Source organism: Haliaeetus albicilla, chromosome 20, assembly GCF_947461875.1.
Source record: "Haliaeetus albicilla chromosome 20, bHalAlb1.1, whole genome shotgun sequence".
Lineage (NCBI taxonomy): Eukaryota > Metazoa > Chordata > Aves > Accipitriformes > Accipitridae > Haliaeetus > Haliaeetus albicilla.
This window is the reverse complement of record NC_091502.1, coordinates 24,539,409-24,557,239: the sequence shown is the minus strand read 5'-3', so window position 1 is coordinate 24,557,239 and position 17,831 is coordinate 24,539,409. Positions and strand designations below refer to the sequence as shown.

At 47.8% G+C, this 17,831-nt stretch overlaps 1 protein-coding gene across 2 annotated transcripts in view; it reads right to left on the bottom strand.

Annotated features, from left to right (window-relative positions):
- Positions 1 to 17,831, bottom strand: part of GDPD4 (glycerophosphodiester phosphodiesterase domain containing 4) — a 33,544-nt gene extending 15,713 nt beyond the window's left edge. Inside the window, exons 1-4 of one of the 2 annotated variants that reach the window (XM_009926361.2) lie at positions 17,652 to 17,831; positions 4,923 to 5,131; positions 4,184 to 4,287; positions 3,027 to 3,120 (exon numbers count right to left, since the gene is read on the bottom strand). In XM_009926361.2, coding sequence (XP_009924663.2) covers positions 3,027 to 3,120; positions 4,184 to 4,287; positions 4,923 to 5,105 — 381 coding nt within the window. In that variant the 5' untranslated portion in view covers positions 5,106 to 5,131; positions 17,652 to 17,831. Of the gene's footprint in view, positions 1 to 3,026; positions 3,121 to 4,183; positions 4,288 to 4,922; positions 5,143 to 17,651 lie in introns of both variants that reach the window. The other variant, XM_069808580.1, reaches the window with a different exon arrangement.

The following is a 17,831-nucleotide window of genomic DNA, read 5'->3' as shown; positions in this document are numbered from 1 at the left end:
TTTTCAGGATCATGCTGATTTGAAGGAAGATATAAGCTCAGCAGAGAATACAGATCAGCTTTTAAGTGCTTCTTGACATATTAGCCTCCTTTAATCGAATCCTACACCCAGCACATGATGAGTAACCGTGGGAGCAGTTCAGAGAGAATTGAATTACTGCTAAAGATCTTAAGCCAGCCCCATTTAAATAAGCTGTTTCAGAAAAAGGAAGAAAAAAGACACTTTGCTCCTTTTCTGCAAGTAATGTTATACAAAGACCTGGTCCTTGCCTAAAGTGCAGCCAAACACTTATTTCACAGGCCATGCTCAGCTGGACTCTCCCCTGCTACTGCAGTACAATTTCCGTATGAATGATGCGTCACATCTGGGAATGCCATCAGAGGGTGAGCTCATTTTCATGGATGGAAACAACATCTCATTATCAGCCTATGAGACGAATAATCACCAGGTTTCATCCTCAGAGGGTGAAGAAGGAACTCCCACAGTTGCACCGCTGGTCACTTTAGGAGAACGCATCCTGATGGACCAGTGAGCTGATGTGATGTGCACCCCTGAAGCTTAACATCTCAAGCCACAGTCACCTAGCTTCATCCTTCTCCTCTAAAGCTGTCCAGTATGGAGAGGCCACAACACATGGGAACCTCTTTACTTCACACAGTCGTTAGTCACTTCCACAAAACCCTTAGAACAAACATGGTTGAACTACAGAGAGGAAAATATTATCTGTTGGTGTTTGAAAGACTGAACAAGAAAAGTTTTTTCTTCTTCACTGAGCATGAATGGTCCTGCAATTAGACCCCTCAGCTTAACCTTTTATCTCTAACGGGGATGAGAAAATTGTCTTGGGGAGCGATAACAATTGAATTAATTGAAACTGATTGTCTGAAAAAATTACAATGATGCATGCGGCTGGAGAGCATCTTTGTCCAGACAGCAAGTGCTTTGTTGTGCAGCGTTTTGTTCAGCCGCTGGTGGCTGGTGGGCAGAAAAGTGTTTGCTTCAGTGGTTCACAATAAGGTCATGCAAGCAGGCTTGCAGGCTCCAGTTGGGTGCCATCGTTAAGGATGGTGGGTCACTTAACAGCTTCATGGAAGCAAGGAGCATGGACCCTCACTGCAGGGGCTGACCCCAGAGCAGAGGAACCTCTGAAGTGTTTCTCTTGTAGGACTTGTCTACTAGGATCCAGACTACTTGTATTCTTTCAGGTTTACCCGTGCTCATCCTCCTGAGGAAGGCAAATGCTGTTAGCCTCATCAGACAGAGCTGAGCTGCTGAGAGAAGGAGGAGGATGTGTCTACACAATGAAGAGTGGGACCAAGACTGAACTGAACCATGTAGGACACCAATTTCACCTCATATTTTCCACCTTCCTTTCTGGCTTTTATTTGCCCATCACCTGTCCTGATAGCTTGCGGTCATCACATTCATGCTGCCAAGGACATGAAACTCCTCTAAGAAAGTCCACTGCTTGGACACTGGCTGATGTCCGGGTCCAGCCAGAGCATGACCAAGCTGACATACCAGCCTCAGGGGTCTTCAGGCTCCTCAAGCCCAGGAAATCCTGTAAAGCCCACTTCTAGCATGTGCTATGACGGGTTAGTCTGATCCTGATGTTGACTCCAGATCCACAGCCTGCTGAGGTATGTCTCAGAGGTATCCATGACACATGGGCATCTCTGGCAAAGCTCTGAGTTGCCCAAAGCAGCATTGTAACCACCAAACCACCCATACTACTCCACGGTCACTGGGAAAGCCAGGTAGGCTTTGCTGAATAATAGACATTGAGCTCTAGAGCCACCAGGGTGTCACAGAATCCTTGTAATTAAATATTGTTATTTGCCCCACTCAGAGCTTGGTCAGTCCACAGCTTTTATGATGCTATTGATTGCTGTGGGCATGGCCAAGCAGATGTCCTGTTTATCACTTTGGGTTTTTATTGCTAGCACTAGAATAAAATCACTATTTATTTGTACTTCAGCAGGGACAAAGGACCCCAGAAACCTATTGTGTTAGGCACTACATGAACAAAGCAAAAAGAGATTTCTTGCCATGAGCAATTTACAGACTGACTATATGATGACACATCAAGGAATGGGCAAGAACAGCAGGAATTGATGATAAAAGCTGGTTGTCTTGGTCACAGAGGTGAGTCAAAGCCATAATCTCACCCTTAGCACCTGGCAATTCAAAATGAAAGTTGGAGCAGGCATGAGACTGAACGTGGACTCCAGTCCCTGGAGTTAAAGTGATTTCTTAGCCTATAGTTCTGGATCCAGAAGGTGGAAACACAGATGCAGATCTGTCTTTATTTGGGGACTTCTCTATGAGAGAAAGGACAGCGAAAAAGGTAGACATTTTAGGAAATGCTTGCTTTTGGTATGTTTCCAGTAACTAAAGCAGACAGCAGGTCAGAAGTCTAGAGAAAATTTCACAGGATTTGGAAAAGTAAAGATTTCAGGAAGATTGCCTCTTTGGGCATAAACTTGCATTTTGTGACGCTTCTGTAGTCTCTACCTGGAGAGAAACCCTCCGGCAAAGCAGAGTGAGTCAAGGCAGCTTCAGTAATAATGTTCCCCTTCTTCTAATGAGCCTTTTTATTCAGAATTAGAGGAATAACTCAGCTTTGATGACGTATCACCACCGCTACGTGACTCAGAGCCCCATACTTCCCTGCTGTCAAAGCAAGAATCTTTAGCTTCTCCTAAATCTAAATCCAGCCACTGCTGGCTTAGCTTTCCTTGGGTTCAAGGAGAGACTGGACACATTCATCGAAGGGAAATCATTGAGAGAAATCACGTAAACTATGTCTGGCTCAGAGACCCCCAAGCTGAAATTGGTCATCCACAGGTGAACAAGGGGAGAAAGTACTGTAAACACTTGTTGTGTTCCCAGTCTTCCCCAGGTATCTTCTGTCTAAAGATCATATGCAGGGCTAGGCTGAGCTTTGGTCTGACACATTAAAGCCATCCTTATGTTTACTTTTTAGGACTATAAATCACGGTCGGCTTACAAGGAGCATTACTTACCAATAACAGCGTGATGTACGTGAACAAGATTGCAGCCACAATCAGGAGAACAAGAGACCAGAGAAACCAAAAGCCCAGGTTCCCATAGTTATACCTAAAAAGTAATAAAATATTATAATAGTGTTTGTGTTTAACACATGGACTGGAGGGGAATAACAGCCCTGTTCCTTGAAATTTTGAAGTTTTCAAAGTAATAAAACAAAGAAGGAGGGAGGAATAACCTACCCTGTAACATGCAAAAGTGGTTAAGAGCTACCTTCCCCAAATCCATAATTGCATTAACCACCAGACTAATACCCCAATGTGCTGGGGTGGTAAAATACAGGACCAAATTGATGGCCCTGCTCCAGAGAGCTCCCAGTCTGACTGTAAGACACAGCACCTTGCTGTAGAGAAGGCAGCCTGGGGAAACAGTGAGATGCCATGACTCAGGCCAACAGCCCACCTTGTCTGCTTGCAGTTGCGTAAGGCACCGCAGCAAAAAGGAGATTTGAGTCAGGTTTTGAAGCAGAAAACACCAGAAAGCTGGAGGAGCTGCGGAGGGATTGCCCAAGGAGAGAGAGAGGGAAGCTTTACTTTTTACCCAAAGGCTTATTAAGGATGAATAACATTATTACACCTTTCCCCTCCATAATATTTCAGCTGTTTTAATTTAATTTTAGGGGCCAGATTTGCATAACTGTTGCCTACGTACTGCAGAAGGAAAGGATTTGCATAAATCCCTGCTGGTTGTTTCTTACTTTCGAGCCCGGGCACATGCAATTCTCTTTCAGCGAGATAGCTGGTACAATGCCTCTGATGCCAGCTACTACATTTCTTCAGAGAGAACAGGGGAAAAAACCCAAAGACTCAGAGAAGGAAAGGAAAGAGCTATTTAGTCCTCTTCACTCACAATTTTTGTGATGATGATCCTCCCCTTTCTCCCAAATTCACACTTACACCTAAAAATTGCAGCCAAGCAAAGGGCAGAGCCTCAGCACCTCTGAAGTCACTGGCCATTCAATTTGGATGCTGTGACCGAGTTTAAGGAGCCAAACCTTTGGCTCACGGCTGAAGTGCCCTGCTGCAGCACAGCTGCTGGGGAGGGTGCTCCTCTCTGCCCAGCCACCCTGCTGACCTGCCCAAGGAGCAGGAGAGGAGGAGAAGAGGGTACTTACCAGTCAAAGTTATTGTAGTCATTTTTCGCTTCACCCCACATGTACAGAAAGACCAGAGAAAAGCAGAATGCTCCAACAAGCAATGGGAAAAACACGCATTCCCGCTGGAGAGGGAGAGGAAGGACGAGTTGTCAGAGCCCTGTCTACTCCAAGGCAATCAGAGCAAATAGTAGACACTTTTAGCCTGTCCCTAAGACACCTGGCTTGGTGTTGGACCTCCTGAAGTAGATATGGAGAGGACTTCCCTCCCTGTCCCCTGTGACCAGTGGAATGTCCTCAAAAGCGTACTCTGCAGTATTTATTTTCAGGCAAAACAGGTCTCACGACTTCACAGATGAACAGGATTTTAACCACCTCACGTGAGAGGGAATCGCACTCTGCAGCAGCCCTCTTTGCAATTCTTACTGCACACCCAACCCCAGTTTTACTTCTTTAATTTGATCCTATGGCTTTGAGATGTTTACCGGCCCAGAGGGTTTGGTGCAAAGTCCTTTCCTGCCATCACACATTTATTAGCTGTGCGATGGCACAGACAAACTGAGCTTGCCACAGAAACACAGCAATACATCAAGCACTTAGAGCAAAATCTAACAACCCCACAGATCTCAGTGGGCTCCAAATGATGTTGGGCAGGGATGCCTTTGGCCCATGACATCAACCACTTGGCAGCTTGCACTGACCTGTTCCTCTGTGTCCTTACACAGAAATCAATATCTGTGCTGATTTTGAGCTAATTTACCGTCTTGCAGCAGCATTTCCCAGGCTCGGTCCTTCTGCGCTGGTACCGCTTCCACCGGCAGCTGTAGAAACCAGCCAGGCAGGAGATGAAGGGCTGATGCTCATATCTCTGTAGCAAGCGCCGACGTACCACCTTCAGCTTTCCAAACTTGAGCGTCTTGAGGCTGGTGGACCTGGCCTCCATCTGAGTGGCTTTATCTCATCTTCCTCCTGAAACAAGACTACAGGTTTTATGGGGAGACTGTAACCCTCCTTTACTTTTGAGTAAGCTTTTCATATCAGAAAAAATAGAGGAAGTTTTCTCAAGAGGATGCTGCAACCAGCAGGAAAGGGTGCTGAGGACACCTCTCCTAATTTTATATACCTAAGTGAGCTGTCTAACAGAAACACATGGTGATTGCAACTCTCCTCAGCAGTCAGTGGTGCTCCTGGTTGTAACTTTGGTGCTCTGAATCACCTCTGAGGGAACCTCTGCCTCCTTTTGACTGTACAGGGAGCTCTGGAAAATGAAATCACTAACTTAAGCACTCCTTGCAGATTCCCAAATTACATCAGATGAACCTGAGCCCAGGCTTAGCCATGAGAATTAATTCACCATCACTGTAACCTGTCTGCAACCTGCTACCAGCTTAACTAGTTCATGTTGGAAAGGGACAAAAACGCTCCGCATAAACATCTCTCTTATCCTGGCAAAACTACAGCACTGCAGAGACTGATCCCTTCAGAAAAAAATTATCTCCTGACTGAAATAGCTTTATGTAGCACTGTTTTTCAAGGGTAGAAAGAGTAGCTGTAAAGATGCACACATAGGAGATCTCTTCATAATCAAGATTTTAAACAAAGAACTTGGTGGTAAATTGCAACTGATGTAGTTAACAGTGAAGCAAATACCACAGGGGTTTGTGCCAGCAAAGAGCAGTTCACCCAGCAGGGCACTATCAAGACCATAAGGAAAGATTTAGAAAAAAAAGTCTTGTGTAGGCATACAAAGAAGAACCATTATCCAGCACTTCTTCAGAGCACAGAGATAGCCAGAGATACTTTCTATTGCATTAAAAAGTGCCATTGTATCCTTGAGTCCATACCAACCATGTTCAAATCCAGGCATGTGTGCTGCAAAGTCTCAGCTTAGGACTCAGATTTCCCTGATTTAACTGAGTAATAACAGCCATTTAAGAACAAGAATGAACAATTTGCTGCACTATACATCCGAATGAAACACACACATAAGTTGTTTGCAAAAAACTCAGAGCCCAGTGCGTCTTTGCAGAAATAAGTGGATAATTCCTTGCAAACTGACACTTCCCAAAAACCTGATAAGTTTACAGAAAGCACAAAAAAACCAGAGACATAAGATGCAAGTTAAAACTGAAATGACGCATCCCTGGTACCCTTTCCAAATGTCCCAGCCTATGGGCAGCTGGGGTGCAAAGAGAGAGGATGGAAATGAAACAAAAGGGGTTTCAGTTTGGACCACTACTAATTGAGCAGTGCCCAAGCGTGCCAAGCCCTGAATATTTTCCTGAGACAGACGTGTCTGCCCATCCCGGACAGTCACAGGGAATCCCACATTCTTGGATATGGTGGGGTCAAGCCATCTCTAGAAGCTCAGCAGTATCAGATCTGGGCATCAGCACGTCACCCCATAGTAAAAAATTGATGCTAATGTCATGCGGCAAGATGGTGATCCTGCTCTTGAATTACGCAGAGCACAGATGAGGGGTGCAGGCGTTATGCCACCGGCAAGCGGTGCAGACGACAGCTGATCCTGCTGTCTTCATCAGCTGGCCTCAAGTACACCTGGCATAAACCCAGCAATTACCAAGTTACCCCAGCCACACCTTCCAAATATATTTGAACCTTCAGAGCTCTTACCAGAAGGGTGTCGTGTGCCATGGGGTTGCAGTATTTATTACCTCCTAGGAGGATCCCTAAACCATGAGATCCCCTGACCACAGCATCCGTTCTTGCCCAGCCCTTCTCCTTCAGCAATAGGAATTCAGGACACTGGACCAAACCCATCAATTTTGCTGGCAGGGGGCCATGAGGTTTGTTACTCACATTCCTGGTGTGGGCACGAGGCTCACGCATCAGTATTTACCAATGAGCACATAGGATTTAACAGGAAAACAGAGATAACAAAGACCTCAAAACACTGTTCGCTTCATCTGGCTGGTTACAGCAGCATGTCAGGTGTTAAATCTAGGGGTTAGTCTTCCCCCCCTCATAAAAATTGCTGGTGATGGAGATCCCACCAGCTCCCAAGACAGGCTACTCCAGTCCAAACTAGCTTTAACATTTAAAGTTTTTTCCCAATGTGTAGTCTCCTGTGGTACAGTTTAAGCCCACTACCTCATGCCCTGTTCATGGTGGATATAAGGAGCAAAGAGCAAGCAGGAAAACACGCATCAGTAGGAGAGCAAAGTTTAGGACTCCTTAGCAAGTGAGCCGTGAAAGCGGTAACATATGTTTTTCAGCTCCATAAACCCAAGAGATCTCAGGTTTTTCCCTTGCAAACAGAGACTTTGTTTGTTTACAGATAAGAATCCCCATAATCGCAGGCAGTTGAACAGGGCTGCTTGTTTCCCACTGCTTGACAGAGAGTGAGGAAAAGCATGAGAAATAGCCCAGGGGGATGACGGACTAAGGAGCAGGGGAGAAAAAGCAGGAAACATATTCAGCCACAAGCCCTGAATGCAGAAGTTACTGCAAGCCGAGCTTGCTTGAGACACCACTACACAAGGAAAAAGAGAGTATCCTTGTCTTTTTTTGTGCTGTAGAGCTAGGGCATCCATCTTTTGAGGGATAAACAGGTACAGCAGCCAAATTTGGCATTGCCCTATAGCCTTTTCCTTGTGCCTTTTAAGCGTTTCTCTTCTTCCTTTCTCCTACATCTTACCAACTTTCTCCAACACAATATCCTACAACACAGGGGCAGGCAGGTGCAGGGCTCTTTTCAGATATTACAAACACACTTCCCAGTGAGCTGCAAGAAGAAAATTGGCAAAAAAAAATATTCCGTGGGTACCAGCAGCCATGTGAGGGACATGGAGATGGTCATTTCTCAGCACCTGAACACCTGCTTGCCCTGAGCATCTTGATGGCGTAGGAAAGGAGGCAATAGGAGTGATGCCCACTTAGCCCATAAGACCATTCTCAAGGGATTTGGAGAGAAAATGAACCCCATGCTAGGGCTGGGAGGTGCCTTTTGCCTGAGCTGAGCCTTCCCAGAACCTGCAGCTCCCTTGCGTGGGGACTTCTGGTGCCATCCCACCACTCTCTGGGGTATCGGTTCCTGCCCTTCCACTTGGGAGTCTTCCACAGCATTGCATCAGTAGGTGCAAAGGAGTAAAATCAACCTCCTGGCAAGCTGCTGGTTGATCACCATCACCACAAGCTGCACACAGACCTTGCCACCAGGCAGAAAAGCTCAGCAAAGAGCATCCCTTAAACCTGCATTTCTGCCCAAGGCTCTGGATCGCAGCCTAGGGTCCCCTTTATTTCACCATCATCTGCTTTCCGTTTCTTTTCAGTGAATTAATGAGGTTTAACACAGGAAAGGAAAAAGGATCAAATAAAATAAAGCTAGTCATAATCTCCCCATGATGTGGAATATACTCTACGTCCTTTCCTTTCCCTGGCAGATGATAATTATAATTTATCACTAAGACTTTCAACAGTTTCTTTATAAGCCCTAATTATACCTTACTTCTGTGTGGGATCCCAGGGAGTATGTGCAGCTCGAGACAAATACATGCAAAGTACATTTCATGAGTTGATTAGCTGTTGGCTTTGAGGTGTCATTAGAGCAAAGAAACAATAGGGCTTAACACAAGAAATAACGAACGAATGTGGAAGTAGAAGGGTTTAAAAAGGATTAACTGCTCCTGTGATTGCAGGGACAATATTTATGCATTTCATTTGTTGTAGTACACCTCCAACATGCAATGGTTGTGGTTTTCAAAGCTATGGGGAGGTTTCCACCAAGGTTAATGCCCTGTATTTTGTGATATGCCATCACACTTTGAACAGACACAAATAATCAAATGCATTTCTACCAAATTAATCTACAAGTACAGCCAAAATCCTGCATCTATTAGGATTGCACAGGGACTTATCCCTGTCACAGAGGACCCTCTGCTCTACTGTCTAAAGGTCAGACACCCAGCAGGAGCTGTGCTGGAAATGGTTGGCACGGCCTGCTCAATTTTCAGTCCTAGAGCCTGCTGAGACCAGGATTCATCTGTGGTCACATGCAAATGCTTTAAGGCAAGATCTTCTGAGGCAACCAAATAATTTTGTGGGGTCAATTTGACAAGCCCCTGAGGAACCCCTGTGGCTGCGGACGAGTGATAAGGGTTTGGTAACGCTGCACGGTGAAGCAAGCCTCACTCCAAGGTGGGATCTATTCACCTGAAAACAAAGCCGCAGATTGGCCATGAGAATTTAGGGTAGAAAAGGCAATTAATCCCTGGCTTTATTCCAGAGTGACCATCATGGGAAATAAAGTTCCAAAGTTGAACGACATTTTGCACAAATAATTTTTTCCTCTGCCCCAACCCTCCCCCAAAACTGTTTGGTGTCTCTCTACTCCTTCACGGTACCTCTCTCAATAGTCTCTCATGCTTGGAGGATGTTTTTCCCCAATGTCCGGTCCCCAGGGATGACTCACTATCCACAATCACTTGCAGAAACCTTGTTTAATCATAATCATCGTCACTGGAAATAACAGTTGTTTTTCTTCATCTTCAAAGTACTTTGTGAGCTACATTAACAAATGTGTGCCCAGGAAATTATTGGCCAAGCCTCAGAGCATTTACAACGGATTTTATACAAATGCTTTCAGCTTTGCGTGGAAACAGGCAAGGGGAAATCATCGTGTTTGTAAAAGGGTTTCACAGCGCTACAATAGATTTTCCCTCTCGCCTGCTAGGAGCAAAATGAGTGTTTCGAATAAAGCTGATGAATAGTAGCTTAAAAAAAAAAAAGGCAAGCAAAAGAAGGGGTGGAGAAAGACTTTTCACAAATGCCACGTCTTTGGCTGGACTCAAGCATATTACCATCTATTATTATTACACAGAAATCTCCCAAAAGGGCCAGGTGGCTTCGGTTCTGCAGTGGTTTGCACGCCACCAGCCTTCCTCCATTGCAAGGAGCAAAAGCATGAGTCTGGCACAGATGGGGATGATTTTGGTTAGGGAAACTTTCCTTTGAGGGGGAATAGGAGGTTATTCCCAGCACAGCTGCTCGGTGGGGGCAGAGTTTAAATTATTTTTGACTGAAAGCTTCTTTCTACACAGGTCCACCCCACTTACCTTCTAGAGAGGTCCTCCCAGCCCACTCTTCTTTTCTTCTGGAAGGTCTTGCCCACACCAACCCTCTTTGCAGAATGTTGCACGTCCCCCGCTTCCTTCTAGAAAGTCCCAACAGCCCCAACTGTCCTTCTAGAAACTTCCATTGCACCACTCAAGCAAAGGTGGCCACCCACAGCCACCAGCCCAGCATGCTTGGTGGCCATCAGACCATGCCAGCCCTGGGTCTCCATGGTCCCGAGGACTAAAGCTGCAGCTGCTCCATCATGGTGGGTCCAGGTGATGAGCGGGCAGGAGGCTCACCAGCCCTGGTTGCTCCAGGGAAGGGATGCTCCAGTCCCAAGGGGAGGAAAGGGTGACCCGTGTCCAAGCCAAGGTGCTCTCCCAGCCCCAAGTGGCAGCAATTGCTGTCAGCTTTATTGATGGTAATGGGGGAGAGAAGATTCTGGCTGAGGATAACAAAGAAGCCCCAAAATCCAGCATCAAATACTGATGCAAACACAGCAGAATTTTGTGCTTTCATGCCTGTTTTCCATATTTTCCCCTGTACTACAATGTGGATAGGTCCCAGTGTGGCCATGGAAGGGCCTGAAAAACTCTGAATCAGAAATCAGAAATCTCATTTTAAAAAGTAGATATTCACCTATGAAATGGCTTGGATGACGTGTTTTTCAGGAATTGCTTTCCCAGGATGTATTCACATGGCTCGTAGCGTAGGAAAGCTCTGACCCAAGAACAGGGTCTACGGGCACTTTCCCAGCATTGCAGAAGTGGGCACAATGCACAGGTAGCTTTGGCCCTGTTGATGCCAGACCCATCAGCGGTGCCTTCCCTCTTTGACTCTCAGCTCCTTCACAGACCTGATATATAACCCATAAACTTGTTATAGCCCCCCTTATCTCAGTCTTGGGGGTCCCTGTATAAGGATGGCCAGCCCTTTGGGGAAGCTGGCATCCCTCCTCTGGGCAGTACAGGTGGGAATAGGCAAAAATTAGCCCCAAAAGCGGTCAGAACAACAACCTTCCAGTTGTGACCACATGGAGACCTTCCACCACCCAGCCAAATGTTGGTCCCAGCTGGAAGCAGCAAGATGTCCATGTTTAGGTGTCATTTTGTTCACCCAAAGAGGGAATCAGGAGCACTGGTAAGCTCATACCTCCAGGTCAAGCCTGAAAATGGAGACTCAGGATGACCAAAGTGGGGCGAAATGCTGCTCCCCACGCTTCAGCGTGGTCAACGGGAGAAGGGAAGAGTTCTGTCCTCACCTTTTGTCCTCACCTCACCTCCTTGCTTGTGGCCATGCAACATCACCAGCAGCGATGTGTGCAGCCGTGCTCAGCTCAGCCCCGTGCAGCACATGGGGAACAGCCCCGGGCTTTGCCCCTGGGTGGCCCATGGCTTTCTAAGAAGTCGCTCTCCCACCATTGAAAAGCCACCGTGGGGAGGAAAAAAGTGCTTTGACGTCTCAAAGCCTGCCTTGAAGGGGGGGAGGAGAAGGAAGAATAAATCCCTTGGGGGAAAAAAAAAAAAAAAAGAAACAAAACAACAAAAAATGGCGCTCAGAAAGGGGGGAAATATTTCTTTGAAGATAAATCCTACTTTGTGCAATTCAGCGTGCCCTGGCTCGGGTCCCTCTCTGCTCCTGTGAATGCCTAAGCGGCTCTTTGTGCCCTGCTGTTAAGAGGAGACGAGGAGATTGGGACGCAGCGTGGGGGACCCTCTCTGGCCCCACAGCCCCACCGAGGGCAGCATACTGCCACAAGCATCGTCTCCGAGGGAAGACTTTGTCTGTCAGCCAAGAGGGGGAAAGAAAAGAGGTTTGCAGATTGCATACCTCTGCCCGGCAGCTCTGCAGAGAGCTATTCAGCCTGGACAAAGGACGGGGGCCCTAGACGGCCACCGCGCCGAAGCCCCCAGTGCTGGCCCTCCCCCAAGCTGTGGGTGTTAAAGTTCAGACCTTGGAGCAAAACATCCCAGCAAAGAGGGAAGGAAAAGGGAAGAAAGGATGCTTTCCATGCCACCGGCTAGAGGTTTCTCTGTTTAGTTACGTACAGCATCCAAATGCATCAGGGCTGGCCCATTTTTGCACCATAAGAATGTAGTTCTGCTGTTCCCAGAGGAAAATCCTTTCCAGCTAATTAAACACTACCACATTTCTTCATAAACCATCTCAGAAATCTTTTGAACTCACTTCAGAGTAAAAGGATAGTCTGAGACACAAGATCCATGCTCAAATCCCCTGACCTAACACCAACCTACGGACACAGCAGAACCATCACCCAGAGCCTCAGTTTCCCAACTTAGGGTTGCGCCAACAGCACAACAAGAGCAGCAGATGAGGACTGTATAGCTCATTTGATTTTCCTCCATCTGCTGGTGCGAGCCATGGAGTCTGCTTAGCAAGGCAGGAAGATCAGGGCAGACAACCCATGGGCAGAACCTTGATGGACCTCCTCAGGGCCCAGGACACCCAGCACAGTCAGCTCTGCTGGATGAGCACCAAACAGCACTCGCATCCCAGCAGCCCGGAGGAAGGGAGCATTTTATTTAGTTGCAGAGCTTGGGATGGATGTTTTCATTCCTCCCTTGGTCCTCCTGTAAGAGTGGTTGGACTCATCTCCTCTGTGTTTGAGCGGTCACCCTGAGCACCTGGTACAGCCAGCAAAGAGAAATGGGCACAACCCAACTCAACTCAACTCATCCAAGGGCAGATGAACTGTCCCACACGTGTCCAACGTGTCAGGGCACGAACCCAGCCCAAGACAAAGCGGCGTTCATCACGCAAACCCAGTGAGCCCAGCTCAGACCTGTGACCCTTCCAGCTCACCTCCAAGGAACTTCTGCATCCTGGGCTTCACAAGCTGCCTTGATATGGGCACCAAAGCCCATGGCTACCTGGAAGATGCCCCCATGGAAAAGCTCGGACTAGGCAGATGTCAGCTAACGGGATGAGGAAAGTATTTCCCAGGATCAGGGAGAGCCAGGCACTGCCAAGCACATGATGGACCTTGCCCTCCTCAGTTTTGGCCTGCTCGGTTTAGCTCCTCCGGTGGTGGGAGCCAGCCCTGGATGTCTGTGCCCAGGTGAAGGCACGACAGCTCTGCGGTTACAGCTGGCAGTGACAAACATGGACCAGCTCGGTGCCAGGAGCCAGCAGGTGAGCCTCTGACGTCCCATACAGGCTCTTCTGACACCAGCCGTGGTGGCACCTCCAGATGACAAAGTTTTCTGGATCTTTGTTAAAGCTCTTCTCACCTACAGATTGTGTTTCACTTCCAGCCCAACAAGCACTTCTTTCCAAAAAGCAGTTTCTGCCAGGTGCATCCCACCCCCCAATCCGCAGGGACAGAGGTGGACAGGGGGGCTCGTTGTCACTCAGCCAGCAGTATGGAGAGACCAAGGCCACCACTGCCGGGGGGTTGTCACCGCCTTGGCTCTGGGTCTATCCCCGCTGCCGTACAAAGGGCAGCCACGGAAATTCTCCGCGTGGATTTACATGCAGCAGTCACGGGGACCACAGATGCTCCCATGGGTAGGACCACATGACTTACTGAGGGCAGCAGTTCCCAACCCTACAGTGCCTCATTCTTACAGAATGGCCAAAGAACCATCCCCTAAACCAGCATTCACCATGAATTGCAGAGGAATATGGGACAGGCTCAGCTTGGTAGCAGGCTGCCAACTAGCGACAGGGAGGGAAGAAAGAGGTCACAGTGGTAAAGCTCTAAGATGGGGGCTGGATAATCTGGGGGATGGAGAAGGTAAAAGGGTCGGTGTCATTCACCTGCATTTCTTGCAAGAACTGGGTTTTGCTCAACCAAAAACTCTTAAAAGCTTTGCAGAGAAAGAAAGCGCTTAGGAGAGAGCCACCATGACCCCACAGAACCTTTCTGACTGCTTTAAGGCATGAATCAATTAAAGGAATCACAGATCAAAGGATAATCAGTAGCAAGTACAACTTAAGAACTAAGTAGTCTTTTAAAAAGCAGTTGCTCTTGCCAATTTCCCCCCTCCCCCATTTTCTAAAGTGTCTTTTATTTCTGCAACTCTGGAGACCTTCCAAAATAGGTTCAGTGATTAAGAGCAGCTGCCAAAAGGACCAGACCGAATCAGTGGCAGCAGCCGGGGCTGCAAGAGCAGAGAGGACTGGACCCATCAATTGTCACAGGGGCTCGGTGCTGTACAAACGTCTCAGGGATTGAAAACCTTCCAGGGGCTTCCAGCCTAATTAGAGCAGATGGAGGTTGGAGAAACAAGGAATTGCTGCATTGGAGAACAGAGGAAATGAGGTGGGAGAGTAAGGAAGGGACTGACTCCAAAGCATTTCTATGCAAGCAATGAGACTCCAGCCTGAGTGTGCAGGCATACAGCGACGCTTCAAGCTGCTCCCGTGCTGTGCCCTGCTTGCAGATCTGTTCTTCCTTCTTTTTGCACCCAACAGCGAGGCTGACATCAAAACTGCCCTCAGGGGCAGCAGCCACAGCCTCAGTCACACACATACACGTTACCCCCACCCAGCCCTGCTCTATCTCTCTGCCTGCTGCTCTTACAGTGCACCACCATCATGGTGAACTTCTTGCCCTTGTCACCTTTCCATGCAAACATTGACTAAAGAAAAGCACTGGCATGCTGTGATGGCCCCAAGACCCTTCCCTTGGCACCAGACGTGCAGAGGACAAGTCCCAGGACAGGGTTCCTCATCTCTCTCTTGCTACAGTGTCATGTGCACTCACGTAGACTACGACTGCCCAACCACCAGAAAGGACCTGGGCCAGGATGATGAAGAGTCCATCCTGACCCTGACAGCAGGTCCTTATCATGCTTAACACAGCATCTTCTCTAGGGACACCACAAAGACTTGCAAGGCAAAAAATGACAGGAGAGTAAGACCAATATGAAACCAGGACATGGGCGTGTTCAATTTGTTCAGCCCTCTAAAGTATCACTCTTTCTTCTTCCTTCCTTTTTCCTGGAGAGGACAAGAAAGGGTTGAAACGCAGCAGATGCCAATGTTCTGCTGGTGGTGGGAGTCACAGGGAACATGAGCAAATGCCACCCTCCAGTTACTGGGATCTTATCAAATGCCAACCCCTCAGCCCCAAAAAGCAGCCAGCTGTGGCTCCTCCTTGAACACCGCTGGGAGAGCAGTCTCCAGCACATGGAGAACAGGATGAGGACAAGATGCTGAAGAGAGGAGCACCTGCAGGCAGCCTGCTCAGCTCTCTCTCACAAGGTATCCAGACCTGGAACAGAGGTTGCAACGTGGAGCCAAGCCCATGCTGACCTCAGGGCTCATCCTGCCATGAAGGCATGGTCCAGGGTGCCTCACAGGTCATGTCTCCAAGCTGCTCTACCCATGCTGGCTCCCTTTCTTTCCTTTCAGTAAGGACTGAAAGGAGCCAAAAGAACCTTCCCAACTTCCTATCAGATCTGCTCTTTTTAAAAATAGTCCAAGACCCTCATTTATCACACACTGCAGAGGTCTCTGGGGCGGTCCTACAAGGCAAATCATAGGCGGTTACTCCAAGATGAGGTACAGACCTCCTCCTTCAAAACATCCCAAGACCTGGAGTCAGGTTTGGACCAAAGTTGGGCTTTTGCTGCGTGCATGGCATTACAGTCTGCAGGGAGCAACCATCGCAGAGCTCCCTCCAGCCTGTCCCCGACACAAAGCCACCCAGCTGGGACTTTGCCACTGGGCAGGATTTGCTCCACCCTGCGAGGAGGCAGGAGCACACATGTCTCAGCTGATGGGTGATAACTTATGAAGCCATTTGCACACAACGAGCTTGAAGGAGGGCTTCTGGTCTCTCAAACAGCAAGGAGATTAAGTGCATGTTGCCAAAGGGCCACAAACTTAAAAAAAAAAAATGCTTTCTCTTAAATTTTGGTTGGTATTTTATCACACTAAACACCACCATATGGTGACAACTTGTGCAGAGTCACTTTGTAAGCTGCAGGTAGTCTCAGAACAAGCTATGCCCACCAAATTTAAAGAACTGCATTTTCATCACTAGAAATAACACATAAAGCTCAAAAGACACCATCCAATCACCTCGGTCCAATGTTTTGGCATAAGAAAGTCACAGGACTGGTCATGAAACCCAGCTTTGTATTTCTCTGCAAAGATTTCAAATTGCCTTGGAAATCTTGCACACCTTTTAAAGATTTCAATAGCAAAGTTGGAAAGGAAGTGATAGCTTTGGCTCCCTTCACATTCAGAATATTTTTTTAATTAAAATCCGGCTGATCCCAGGATACATTATGCCTTTTTTTTTCTTTGTTAAATGCAGCTTAAAAGCCTTGAGCAGCTGTAGGAAATTATTTCTGTTCCCTCTTGTCCTTCCACCTGGTATCATGTGCTGGAGGATAAGTCCTGAGAGACATTATATTGTGAGATCAGGATTCCCAAAGAAAGCATAGAAGTGAAAAGGAGGTGATGTACACCACGGGCTGGACCTCCAGCTAATTAAAGTTTGCACAATCCAGTCCTATGTTTGCCTCGTGCTGGTCCCCAGGTTCTTATCAGCTTAGTGCCTGAACCTGAATTCAAGTTCACTCTTTCCTAGAAGTAAAAATTCCCCCATTTCACTGCTAATTATGGTTATCCCTACAAGTAATGTGGAAGCATTCGGACAACAGCAGCAGACTAAAGCCAGGGCCAAATACCGCTTTCAGCTGCAAAGCGAGCTGCTCACCAAACAGGTGCCCATCAAAACTCCCAGAGTGATGTGCAGCGGCGGGGCAAACGTTGGACCAGAGGGTTCCTTCCAGCCTTTCTAACCAGGTCCTGATTATTTACAGCTGTTCCCAGATGTTACCCTTTCACGGGTTATTTGTTCCCGAGTCAACCTCCCCGTTCACACGCTAGGCGAACTCAGGGGAAGAAAGAGAGAGGCTCCTTTCTCCCTTTTACTATGGAAACAGCCCTTTATCCCAAGAATTGCAAATGCTCAGCCGCCGTTTCCCTCCCACCACCACCCCGGCTACAGCAACCCCACCAGCCACCCACCGCTCACGTCTCATCCCAGCTCCCGGTTCTCCCCTCAACAGGTCACAGCCAACTCATCCAGCACAGACCCCAAGAACAAATCCAGACTGCTGAGCACCTTCTCCTCCCCAACCAGCCACCAGAAACCCCCCCGCTCACAAATCACCCCCTTTGCTCCCCTTTTGTTACCGGTTCTCCCCATTCTCCAGGCTTTGTTTCTCGCTGCAATCCAGGCAGGAGCTGGGTCAATCGCCCGCTATCGCATCCCAACCAACACACTCAAAAGTCCAAAGAGAAAAAAGGAAAAGTCAAAGAAATCTCCCCCACCAACAGTGCTAACTTTTAGGGCAGGCAGGAAAGAGCAGGCAGAGATGCATTTCACCAGGCAGGAGCATCTTTAAGAGTTAGGAGAGAGAAGGTAACTTACCTCGCCAGGATACGCATGGAGGGGTTATTTTTTGCTTTCTGCCACACTTAGGTTGCTGTGTCCTTTGCCTGTGACACTCTGGGACCCGAATGGTGGCACCGCTGTGTGACACCCAGTATTAGAGAGGCTGCTGGAGCCGTCCCTCCCACGGTAGGAGGGGCCACGCGGGGCTTTATAAAT